Source organism: Triturus cristatus, chromosome 7 (genome assembly GCF_964204655.1).
Source record: "Triturus cristatus chromosome 7, aTriCri1.1, whole genome shotgun sequence".
Taxonomy (NCBI): domain Eukaryota; kingdom Metazoa; phylum Chordata; class Amphibia; order Caudata; family Salamandridae; genus Triturus; species Triturus cristatus.
In genome coordinates, this window is record NC_140590.1 from 1,517,752,061 (window position 1) to 1,517,766,330 (window position 14,270).

Here is a 14,270-nt window from a genome sequence, read left to right on the forward strand (position 1 = left end):
TGCTCTAGAGCCAGAGAACCAGGTCAGCAGAGCTGCTATAGAGCCATGGAACCAGGTCGGCAGAGCTGCTTTAGAGCCAGAGAACCAGGTCAGCAGAGCTGCTTTAGAGCCAGAGAAACCAGGTCAGCAGAGCTGCTTTAGAGGGAGAGAACCAGGTCAGTAGAGCTGCCTTAGAGCCAAGGGACCAGGTCAGCAGAGCTGCTCTAGAGCCATAGAACCAGGTCAGCAGAACTGCTTTAGAACCATAGAACCAGGCCAGCAGAGCTGCTTTAGAGCCAGAGAACCAGGTCAGCAGAGCTGCTATAGAGCCATGGAACCAGGTCAGCAGAGCTGCTTTAGAGCCAGAGAACCAGGTCAGCAGAGCTGCTCTAGAGCCTAAGAACCAGGTCAGCAGAGCTGCTCTAGAGCCAGAGAACCAGGTCAGCAGAGCTGCCTTAGAGCCAAGGGACCAGGTCAGCAGAGCTGCTCTAGAGCCAGAGAACCAGGTCAGAAGAGCTGCTATAGAAACATGGAACCAGGTCAGCAGAGCTGCTTTAGAGCCAGATAACCAGGTCAGCAGAGCTGCTCTAGTTGACACTGACTGACTGACACTGACTGACTGACACTGACTAACTGACTGACACTGATTGACTGATACTGATTGACTGATACTGATTGACTGATACTGATTGACTGATACTGATTGACTGACACTGATTGACTGACACTGACTGACTGACACTGACTGACTGACAGACACTGACTGACTGACACTGACTGACTGACACTGATTGATTGACACTGACTGACTACTCTCTACTACTCTCTCTACTACTCTACTACTCACACTCTACTACTCACTCTCTACTACTCGCTCTTTACTACTCACTATCTCTCTACTACTCTCTCTACTACTCTCTCTCTACTACTCTCTACTATTCACTCTCTACTATTCACTCTCTACTACTCACTCTCTACTAATCTCTACTACTCACTTTCCACTACTCACTATTTACTACTCGCTCTCTACTACTCACTCTCTACTACTCTACAGCTCTCTACTACTCACTCTCTACTACTCACTCTCTACTACTCACTCTCTACCACTCACTCTCTACCACTCACTCTCTACCACTCACTCTCTACCACTCACTCTCTACCACTCACTCTCTACCACTCACTCTCTACCACTCACTCTCTACCACTCACTCTCTACCACTCACTCTCTACCACTCACTCTCTACCACTCACTCTCTACCACTCACTCTACTACTCACTCACTCTCTACCACTCTCTCTACCACTCAATCTCTACTACTCAATCTCTACTACTCACTCTCTACTACTCACTCTCTACTACTCACTCTCTACTACTCACTCTCTACTACTCACTCTCTACTACTCACTCTCTACTACTTACTCTCTACTACTTACTCTCTACTACTTACTCTCTACTACTTACTCTCTACTACTCACTCTCTACTGCTCGCTCTCTACTACTCGCTCTCCACTACTCGCTCTCCACTACTCGCTCTCTACTACTCGCTCTCCACTACTCACTCTACCACTAGCTCCCAACTACTCTCTACTACTCACTCTACTACTCACTCTCTACTACACTCCACTACTCACTCTCTACTACTCACTACCTACTACTCCACTACTCTCTGCTACTCACTCTCTACTACTCACTCTGTACTAATCTCTACTACTCACTCTCTACTATTCTCTACTACTCACTCTCTACTACTCACTCTCTACTACTCACTCTGTACTACTCACTCTCTACAACTCACTCTCTACAACTCACTCTCTACAACTCACTCTCTACAACTCACTCTCTACAACTCACTCTCTACAACTCACTCTCTACAACTCACTCTCTACAACTCACTCTCTACAACTCACTCTCTACAACTCACTCTCTACAACTCACTCTCTACTACTCACTCTCTACAACTCACTCTCTACTACTCACTCTCTACTACTCACTCTCTACTACTCACTCTCTACTACTCACTCTCTACTACTTACTCTCTACTACTTGCTCTCTACTACTCACTCTCTACTACTCGCTCTACACTACTCTCTACTTCTCACTCTCTACTACTCGCTCTCTACTACTTGCTCTCTACTACTCACTCTCTACTATGCACTACTACTCGCTCTACTACTCACTCTCTACTACACTACTCTCTACTACACTACTCTCTACTACACTACTCTCTACTACACTACTCTCCACTACACTACTCTCTACTACACTACTCTCTACTACTCACTCTCTACTACTCACTCTCTACAACTCACTCTCTACTACTCACTCTCTACAACTCACTCTCTACAACTCGCTCTCTACAACTCGCTCTCCACTACTCGCTCTCCACTACTCGCTCTCCACTACTCGCTCTCTACTACTCGCTCTCCACTGCTCGCTCTACCACTAGCTCCCAACTACTCTCTACTACTCACTCTAGTACTCACTCTCTACTACTCTGCTACTCTCTACTACTCCCTCTACTTCTCACTCTCTACTACTCTCTACTACTCACTCTACTAATCACTCTCTACTACACTCCACTACTCTCCACTACTCACTCTCTACAACTCACTCTCTACAACTTACTCTCTACTACTATCTCTCTACTACTCACTCTATACTACTCTCTACTACTCTCTCTACTACTCCCTACCACTCACTCTCTACTACTTTCTCTACTACTCTCTCTACTACTCTCTCTACTACTCACTCCACTACTCTCTACCTCTTACTCTCTACCACCCTCTCTCTAATACTCTCTACTACTCACTCTCTACTACTCGCTCTCTACTACTCGCTCTCTACTACTCGCTCTCTACTACTCGCTCTCTACTACTCACTCTCTACTACTCACTCTCTACTACTCACTCTCTACTACTCACTCTCTACTACTCACTCTACTACTCACTCTCCACTACTCACTCTCTACTACTCCCTCCCAACTACTCTCTACTACTCACTCTCTACTACTCACTCTACTACTCACTCTCTACTACTCACTCTCTACTTGCTCTCTACTACTCGCTCTCTACTACTCACTCTCTAGTACTCTCTACTACTCGCTCTACTTCTCACTCTCTACTACTCACTCTCTACTACTCTACAACTCTCTACTACTCGCTCTACTACTCTCTACTACTCGCTCTACTACTCTCTCTACTTCTCACTCTCTACTACTCTCTACTATTCACTCTCTACTACTCACTCTCTACTACTCCACAACTCTCTACTACTCACTCTCTACTACTCACTCTCTACTTGCTCTCTACTACTCTCTACTACTCACTCTCTACTACTCACTCTACTACTCTCTACTACTCGCTCTACTTCTCACTCTCTACTACTCTCTACTACTCACTCTCTACTACTCTACAACTCTCTACTACTCGCTCTACTACTCTCTACTACTCGCTCTACTTCTCACTCTCTACTTCTCACTCTCTACTACTCACTCTCTACTACTCCACAACTCTCTACTACTCACTCTCTACTACTCGCTCTTTACTACTCACTATCTCTCTACTACTCTCTCTCTACTACTCTCTCTCTACTACTCTCTACTATTCGCTCTCTACTACTCACTCTCTACTACTCTCTCAAACTCTCTACTACTCACTCTCTACTACTCTACAATACTCACTCTACTACTCTCTACTACTCTCTACTTCTCTCTACCACTCACTCTCTACCACTCACTCTCTACCACTCACTCTCTACCACTCACTCTCTACCACTCACTCTCTACCACTCACTCTCTACCACTCACTCTCTACCACTCACTCTCTACCACTCACTCTCTACCACTCACTCTCTACCACTCACTCTCTACCACTCACTCTCTACCACTCACTCTCTACCACTCACTCTCTACCACTCACTCTCTACCACTCACTCTCTACCACTCACTCTCTACCACTCACTCTCTACCACTCACTCTCTACCACTCACTCTCTACTACTCACTCTCTACTCACTCTCTACTACTCCCTCTACTTCTCACTCTCTACTACTCCCTCTACTACTCACTCTCTACTACACTCCACTACTCACTCTCTACTACTCACTCTGTACTAATCTCTACTACTCACTCTCTACTACTCACTCTTTACTACTCACTCTCTATAACTCACTCTCTACTACTATCTCTCTACTACTCACTCTTTACTACTCGCTCTCTACTACTCGCTCTCCTTCTCACTCTCTACTACTCTCTACTACTCACTCTCTACTATTCACTCTCTCTACAACTCTCTACTACTCACTCTCTACTACTCGCTCTCTACTACTCTCTCTCTACTACTCTCTACTACTCTCTCTACTACTCTCTACTACTCTCTCTCTACTACTCTCTCTCTACTACTCTCTCTACTACTCTCTCTACTACTCACTCTACTACTCTCTACCTCTTACTCTCTACCACCCTCTCTCTAATACTCTCTACTACTCACTCTCTACTACTCGCTCTCTACTACTCGCTCTCTACTACTCGCTCTCTACTACTCGCTCTCTACTACTCGCTCTCTACTACTCGCTCTCTACTACTCGCTCTCTACTACTCACTCTCTACTACTCACTCTACTACTCACTCTCCACTACTCACTCTCTACTACTCCCTCCCAACTACTCTCTACTACTCACTCTCTATGACTCTACTACTCACTCTCTACTACTCACTCTCTACTACTCACTCTCTACTTGCTCTCCAATACACGCTCTCTACTACTCACTCTCTAGTACTCTCTACTACTCGCTCTACTTCTCACTCTCTACTACTCACTCTCTACTACTCTACTACTCTCTACTACTCTCTACTACTCGCTCTACTACTCTCTCTACTTCTCACTCTCTACTTCTCACTCTCTACTACTCTCTACTATTCACTCTCTACTACTCTCTACTATTCACTCTCTACTACTCACTCTCAACTACTCCACAACTCTCTACTACTCACTCTCAACTACTCGCTCTACTACTCTCTACTACTCACTCTCTACTACTCCCTCTACTTTTCTCTCTACTACTCTCTACTACTCACTCTACTACTCACTCTACTACACTCCACTAGTCACTCTCTACTACTCACTACCTACTACTACACTACTCTCTGCTACTCACTCTCTACTACTCACTCTGTACTAATCTCTACTACTCACTCTCTACTATTCTCTGCTACTCACTCTCTACTACTCACTCTCTACTACTCACTCTATAACTCACTCTCTACTACTCACTCTCTATAACTCACTCTCTACAACTCACTCTCTACAACTCACTCTCTACAACTCACTCTCTACAACTCACTCTCTACAACTCACTCTCTACTACTCACTCTCTACAACTCACTCTCTACAACTCACTCTCTACTACTCACTCTCTACTACTCACTCTCTACTACTCACTCTCTACTACTATCTCTCTACTACTCGCTCTCTACTACTCGCTCTCTACTACTTGCTCTCTACTACTCGCTCTACACTACTCACTCTCTACTACTCACTCTCTACTACTCACTCTCTACTACTCACTCTCTACTACTCACTCTCTACTACTCACTCTCTACTACTCGCTCTACTACTCGCTCTCTACTACTTGCTCTCTACTACTCGCTCTCTACTACTCACTCTCTACTATGCACTACTACTCGCTCTACTACTCAGTCTCTACTACTCAGTCTCTACAACTCACTCTCTACAACTCACTCTACTACTCACTCTACTACTCACTCTCTACTACTCACTCTCTACTACTCGCTCTCTACTACTCGCTCTCTACTACTCGCTCTCTACTACTCGCTCTCTACTACTCGCTCTCTACTACTCGCTCTCTACTACTCGCTCTCTACTACTCGCTCTGCACTACTCGCTCTCCACTACTCACTCTACCACTAGCTCCCAACTACTCTCTACTACTCACTCTACTACTCAATCTCTACTACTCTGCTACTCTCTACTACTTCCTCTACTTCTCACTCTCTACTACTTCCTCTACTTCTCACTCTCTACTACTCTCTACTACTCACTCTACTAATAACTCTCTACTACACTCCACTACTCTCCACTACTCACTCTCTACTACTCCACTTCTCTCTGCTACTCACTCTCTACTATTCTCTGCTACTCACTCTCTACAACGCACTCTCTACAACGCACTCTCTACAACGCACTCTCTACAACGCACTCTCTACAACGCACTCTCTACAACGCACTCTCTACAACGCACTCTCTACAACGCACTCTCTACAACGCACTCTCTACAACGCACTCTCTACAACGCACTCTCTACAACGCACTCTCTACAACGCACTCTCTACAATGCACTCTCTACAATGCACTCTCTACAACTCACTCTCTACAACTCACTCTCTCACTCTCTACAACTCACTCTCTACAACTCACTCTCTACAACTCACTCTCTACAACTCACTCTCTACAAATCACTCTCTACAACTCACTCTCTACTACTATCTCTACTACTCACTCTCTACTACTCACTCTCCTACTCACTCTCCTACTCACTCTCTACTACTCTCTACTACTCTCTCTACTACTCTCTACTACTCTCTCTACTACTCTCTACCACTCACTCTCTACTACTCTCTCTCTACTACTCTCTCTACTACTCTCTCTACTACTCACTCTACTACTCTCTACCTCTTACTCTCTACCACCCTCTCTCTAATACTCTCTACTACTCACTCTCTACTACTCACTCTCCACTACTCACTCTCTACTACTCCCTCCCAACTACTCTCTACTACTCACTCTCTATGACTCTACTACTCACTCTCTACTACTCACTCTCTATTTGCTCTCTACTACTCGCTCTCTACTGCTCACTCTCTAGTACTCTCTACTACTCGCTCTACTTCTCACTCTCTACTACTCTCTACTACTTACTCTCTACTACTCTACAACTCTCTACTACTCGCTCTACTACTCTCTACTACTCGCTCTACTTCTCAATCTCTACTTCTCACTCTCTACTACTCACTCTCCACTACTCCACAACTCTCTACTACTCACTCTCTACTACTCGCTCTTTACTACTCACTATCTCTCTACTACTCGCTCTACTACTCTCTCTACTACTCTCTACTATTCGCTCTCTACTACTCAATCTCTGACTCTAATACTCACTCTCTACTAATCTCTACTACTCATTCTCTACTACTCACTCTCTACTACTCACTCTCTACTTGCTCTCCAATACTCGCTCTCTACTACTCACTCTCTAGTACTCTCTACTACTCGCTCTACTTCTCACTCTCTACTACTCTCTACTACTCACTCTCTACTACTCTACAACTCTCTACTACTCTCTACTACTCTCTACTACTCGCTCTACTACTCTCTCTACTTCTCACTCTCTACTTCTCACTCTCGACTACTCTCTACTATTCACTCTCTACTACTCACTCTCTACTACTCCACAACTCTCTACTACTCACTCTCAACTACTCGCTCTACTACTCTCTACTACTCACTCTCTACTACTCCCTCTACTTTTCTCTCTACTACTCTCTACTACTCACTCTACTACTCACTCTACTACACTCCACTAGTCACTCTCTACTACTCACTACCTACTACTACACTACTCTCTGCTACTCACTCTCTACTACTCACTCTGTACTAATCTCTACTACTCACTCTCTACTATTCTCTGCTACTCACTCTCTGCTACTCACTCTCTACTACTCACTCTCTACTACTCACTCTCTAACTCACTCTCTACAACTCACTCTCTACAACTCACTCTCTACAACTCACTCTCTACAACTCACTCTCTACAACTCACTCTCTACAACTCACTCTCTACTACTCACTCTCTACAACTCACTCTCTACTACTCACTCTCTACTACTATCTCTCTACTACTCGCTCTCTACTACTCGCTCTCTACTACTCGCTCTCTACTACTCGCTCTCTACTACTTGCTCTCTACTACTCGCTCTCTACTACTTGCTCTCTACTACTCGCTCTCTACTACTCGCTCTACACTACTCTCTACTACTCACTCTCTACTATTCACTCTCTATAACTCACTCTCTACAACTCACTCTCTACAACTCACTCTCTACAACTCACTCTCTACTACTCACTCTCTACAACTCACTCTCTACTACTCACTCTCTACTACTATCTCTCTACTACTCGCTCTCTACTACTCGCTCTCTACTACTTGCTCTCTACTACTCGCTCTCTACTACTCGCTCTACACTACTCTCTACTACTCACTCTCTACTACTCACTCTCTACAACTCACTCTCTACTACTCACTCTCTACTACTATCTCTCTACTACTCGCTCTCTACTACTCGCTCTCTACTACTTGCTCTCTACTACTCGCTCTCTACTACTCGCTCTCTACTACTCGCTCTCTACTACTTGCTCTCTACTACTCGCTCTCTACTACTTGCTCTCTACTACTCGCTCTACTACTCGCTCTCTACTACTCGCTCTCTACTACTTGCTCTCTACTACTCACTCTCTACTACTCACTCTCTACTATGCACTACTACTCGCTCTACTACTCACTCTCTACTACTCAGTCTCTACAACTCACTCTCTACAACTCACTCTACTACTCACTCTCTACTACTCACTCTCTACTACTCACTCTCTACTACTCACTCTCTACTACTCACTCTCTACTACTCACTCTCTACTACTCGCTCTCTACTACTCGCTCTCTACTACTCGCTCTCTACTACTCACTCTCTACTACTCACTCTCTACTACTCACTCTCTACAACTCACTCTCTACAACTCACTCTACTACTCACTCTCTACTACTCACTCTCTACTACTCACTCTCTACTACTCACTCTCTACTACTCACTCTCTACTACTCACTCTCTACTACTCGCTCTCTACTACTCGCTCTCTACTACTCGCTCTCTACTACTCGCTCTGCACTACTCGCTCTCCACTACTCACTCTACCACTAGCTCCCAACTACTCTCTACTACTCACTCTACTACTCAATCTCTACTACTCGCTCTCTACTACTCGCTCTCTACTACTCGCTCTCTACTACTCGCTCTGCACTACTCGCTCTCCACTACTCACTCTACCACTAGCTCCCAACTACTCTCTACTACTCACTCTACTACTCAATCTCTACTACTCTCTACTACTTCCTCTACTTCTCACTCTCTACTACTTCCTCTACTTCTCACTCTCTACTACTCTCTACTACTCACTCTACTAATAACTCTCTACTACACTCCACTACTCTCCACTACTCACTCTCTACTACTCCACTTCTCTCTGCTACTCACTCTCTACTATTCTCTGCTACTCACTCTCTACAACGCACTCTCTACAACGCACTCTCTACAACGAACTCTCTACAACGCACTCTCTACAACGCACTCTCTACAACGCACTCTCTACAACGCACTCTCTACAACGCACTCTCTACAACGCACTCTCTACAACGCACTCTCTACAACGCACTCTCTACAACGCACTCTCTACAACGCACTCTCTACAACTCACTCTCTACAACTCACTCTCTCACTCTCTACAACTCACTCTCTACAACTCACTCTCTACAACTCACTCTCTACAACTCACTCTCTACAACTCACTCTCTACAACTCACTCTCTACAACTCACTCTCTACAACTCACTCTCTACTACTATCTCTACTACTATCTCTCTACTACTCACTCTCTACTACTTACTCTCCTACTCACTCTCTACTACTCTCTACTACTCTCTCTACTACTCTCTACCACTCACTCTCTACTACTCTCTCTCTACTACTCTCTCTACTACTCTCTCTACTACTCACTCTACTACTCTCTACCTCTTACTCTCTACCACCCTCTCTCTAATACTCTCTACTACTCACTCTCTACTACTCACTCTCCACTACTCACTCTCTACTACTCCCTCCCAACTACTCTCTACTACTCACTCTCTATGACTCTACTACTCACTCTCTACTACTCACTCTCTATTTGCTCTCTACTACTCGCTCTCTACTGCTCACTCTCTAGTACTCTCTACTACTCGCTCTACTTCTCACTCTCTACTACTCTCTACTACTTACTCTCTACTACTCTACAACTCTCTACTACTCGCTCTACTACTCTCTACTACTCGCTCTACTTCTCAATCTCTACTTCTCACTCTCTACTACTCACTCTCCACTACTCCACAACTCTCTACTACTCACTCTCTACTACTCGCTCTTTACTACTCACTATCTCTCTACTACTCGCTCTACTACTCTCTCTCTACTACTCTCTACTATTCGCTCTCTACTACTCAATCTCTGACTCTAATACTCACTCTCTACTAATCTCTACTACTCATTCTCTGCTACTCTCTCTACTGCTCTCTACTACTCTCTCTCTACCACTCTCTCTACCACTCTCTCTACTACTCTCTCTCTACTATTCACTCTCTACTACTCACTCTCTACTACTCTACAACTCTCTACTACTCGCTCTACTACTCTCTACTACTCGCTCTACTACTCTCTCTACTTCTCACTCTCTACTTCTCACTCTCTACTACTCTCTACTATTCACTCTCTACTACTCACTCTCTACTACTCACTCTCTACTACTCACTCTCTACTTGCTCTCTACTACTCTCTACTACTCACTCTCTACTACTCACTCTACTACTCTCTACTACTCGCTCTACTTCTCACTCTCTACTACTCTCTACTACTAACTCTCTACTACTCGCTCTACAACTCTCTACTACTCGCTCTACTACTCTCTACTACTCGCTCTACTTCTCACTCTCTACTTCTCACTCTCTACTACTCCACAACTCTCTACTTCTCACTCTACTACTCGCTCTTTACTACTCACTATCTCTCTACTACTCGCTCTACTACTCTCTCTACTAATCTCTACTATTCGCTCTCTACTACTCAATCTCTGACTCTACTACTCACTCTCTACTAATCTCTACTACTCATTCTCTACTAATCTCTCTACTACTCTCTCTACTGCTCTCTACTGCTCTCTCTCTACCACTCTCTCTACTACTCTCTCTACTATTCACTCTCTACTACTCACTCTCTACTAATCTCTACTACTCACTTTCCACTACTCACTATTTACTACTCGCTCTCTACTCTCTACTACTCACTCTCTAATACTCTCTACAACTCTCTACTACTCACTCTCTACTACTCTCCAATACTCACTCTACTACTCTCTACAACTCTCTACCACTCACTCTCTACCACTCACTCTCTACCACTCACTCTCTACCACTCACTCTCTACCACTCACTCTCTACCACTCACTCTCTACCACTCACTCTCTACCACTCACTCTCTACCACTCACTCTCTACCACTCACTCTCTACCACTCACTCTCTACCACTCACTCTCTACCACTCACTCTCTACCACTCTCTCTACCACTTAATCTCTACTACTCACTCTCTACTACTCACTCTCTACTACTCCCTCTACTTCTCACTCTCTACTACTCTCTACTACTCTCTACTACTCTCTACTACTCTCTACTACTCTCTACTACTCACTCTACTACTCACTCTACTACACTCCACTACTCACTCTCTACTACTCACTCTGTACTAATCTCTACTACTCACTCTCTACTATTCTCTGCTACTCACTCTACTACTCACTCTCTACTACTCACTCTCTACTACTCACTCTCTACTATTCACCCTCTACAACTCACTCTCTACAACTCACTCTCTACTACTATCTCTCTACTACTCACTCTTTACTACTCGCTCTCTACTACTCGCTCTACTTCTCACTCTCTACTACTCTCTACTACTCACTCTCTACTATTCACTCTCTACTATTCACTCTCTCTACTCTACAACTCTCTACTACTCACTCTCTACTACTCGCTCTACTACTCTCTACTACTCTCTCTACTACTCTCTCTCTACTACTCTCTACTACTCGCTCTCTACTACTTGCTCTCTACTACTCGCTCTCTACTACTTGCTCTCTACTACTCACTCTACTACTCGCTCTACTACTCGCTCTACTACTCGCTCTACTACTCGCTCTACTACTCGCTCTACTACTCACTCTCCTACTCGCTCTACTACTCACTCTCTACTACTCACTCTCTACTACTCACTCTCTACTACACTACTCTCTACTACTCACTCTCTACAACTCACTCTCTACTACTCATTCTCTACTACTCACTCTCTACTACTCGTTCTCTACTACTCGTTCTCTACTACTCGCTCTCCACTACTCGCTCTCCACTACTCGCTCTCTACTACTCGCTCTCTACTACTCGCTCTACCACTAGCTCCCAACTACTCTCTACTAGTCACTCTACTACTCACTCTCTACTACTCTGCTACTACTCGCTCTCTACTATGCACTACTGCTCACTCTACTACTCACTACCTACTACAGTCCACTACTCACTCTCTACTACTCACTACCTACTACTCCACTACTCTCTGCTACTCACTCTCTACTATTCTCTGCTACTCACTCTCTGCTACTCACCCTCTACAACGCACTCTCTAGAACTCACTCTCTAGAACTCACTCTCTACAACTCACTCTCTACTACTATCTCTCTACTACTCTCTACTACTCACTCTCTACTACTCACTCTCTACTACTCACTCTCTCCTACTCACTCTCTCCTACTCACTCTCTCCTACTCACTCTCTCCTACTCACTCTCTCCTACTCACTCTCTCCTACTCACTCTCTCCTACTCACCCTCCTACTCACCCTCCTACTCACTCTCCTACTCACTCTCCTACTCACTCTCCTACTCACTCTCCTACTCACTCTCCTACTCACTCTCCTACTCACTCTCCTACTCACTCTCCTACTCACTCTCTCTACTGCTCTCTCTCTACTACTCTCTCTCTACTACTCTCTCTACTACTCACTCTACTACTCTCTACCTCTTACTCTCTACCACCCTCTCTAATACTCTCTACTACTCGCTCTCTACTACTCGCTCTCTACTACTCTCTCTCTACTACTCACTCTACTACTCACTCTACTACTCACAACTACTCACTCTCTACTACTCCCTCCCAACTACTCTCTACTACTCATTCTCTATGACTCTACTACTCACTCTCTACTACTCAGTCTACTACTCACTCTCTACTTGCTCTCATCTACTCTCTACTACTCACTCTCTACTACTCACTCTCTACTACTCTCTACTACTCGCTCTACTTCTCACTCTCTACTACTCTCTACTACTCACTTTCTACTTCTCTACAACTCTCTACTACTCGCTCTACTACTCTCTACTACTCGCTCTACTTCTCACTCTCTACTCACTCTCTACTACTCACTCTCTACTACTCACTCTCTACTACTCCACAACTCTCTACTACTCACTCTCAACTACTCGCTCTACTACTCGCTCTACTACTCTCTACTACTCTCTACTACTCTCTACTACTCTCTACTACTCTCTCTCTCTACTACTCTCTCTCTCTACTACTCTCTACTACTCTCTCTCTACTGCTCTCTACTACTCGCTCTCTACTACTTGCTCTCTACTACTCGCTCTCTACTATGCACTACTACTCACTCTACTACTCACTCTCTACTACACTACTCTCTACTACTCACTCTCTACTACTCCACTACTCTCTACTACTCACTCTCTACAACTCACTCTCTACAACTCACTCTCTACAACTCACTCTACTACACTACTCTCTACTGCTCACTGTCTACTACTCCACTACTCTCTACTACTCACTCTCTACTACTCACTCTCTACTACTCACTCTCTACTACTCACTCTCTACAACTCACTCTCTACAACTCACTCTCTACAACTCACTCTCTACAACTCACTCTCTACAACTCACTCTCTACAACTCACTCTCTACAACTCACTCTCTACTACTCTCTACTACTCACTCTCTACGACTCGCTACTACTACTTAATCTACTACTCACTCTCCTACTCACTCACTACTACTCACTCTCTACTACTCTCTCTACTACTCTCTACCACTCACTCTCTACTACTCTCTCTACTACTCTCTCTCTACTACTCTCTCTACTACTCTCTCTACTACTCTCTCTACTACTCTCTCTACTACTCTCTCTACTACTCACTCTCTACTACTCTCTACCTCTTACTCTCTACCACCCTCTCTCGAATACTCTCTACTACTCACTCTCTACTACTCGCTCTCTACTACTCGCTCTCTACTACTCGCTCTCTACTACTCGCTCTCTACTACTCGCTCTCTACTACTCGCTCTCTACTACTCGCTCTCTAC

The 14,270-nt window shown here is 44.6% G+C and overlaps 1 protein-coding gene across 1 annotated transcript in view; it reads left to right on the forward strand.

Annotated features, from left to right (window-relative positions):
* Positions 1-1,763: 1,763 nt before the first annotated feature.
* LOC146812276 (uncharacterized) overlaps positions 1,764-14,270 on the forward strand; it is a gene marked incomplete at its 5' end in the record, with an annotated part of 52,608 nt that continues 40,101 nt past the window's right edge. Inside the window, 4 exons of the mRNA XM_085615155.1 lie at positions 1,764-1,970; positions 2,305-2,352; positions 5,269-5,388; positions 6,139-6,468. Of these exons, the coding sequence (XP_085471281.1) occupies positions 1,764-1,970; positions 2,305-2,352; positions 5,269-5,388; positions 6,139-6,468 (705 nt within the window). The remainder of the gene's footprint in view (positions 1,971-2,304; positions 2,353-5,268; positions 5,389-6,138; positions 6,469-14,270) is intronic.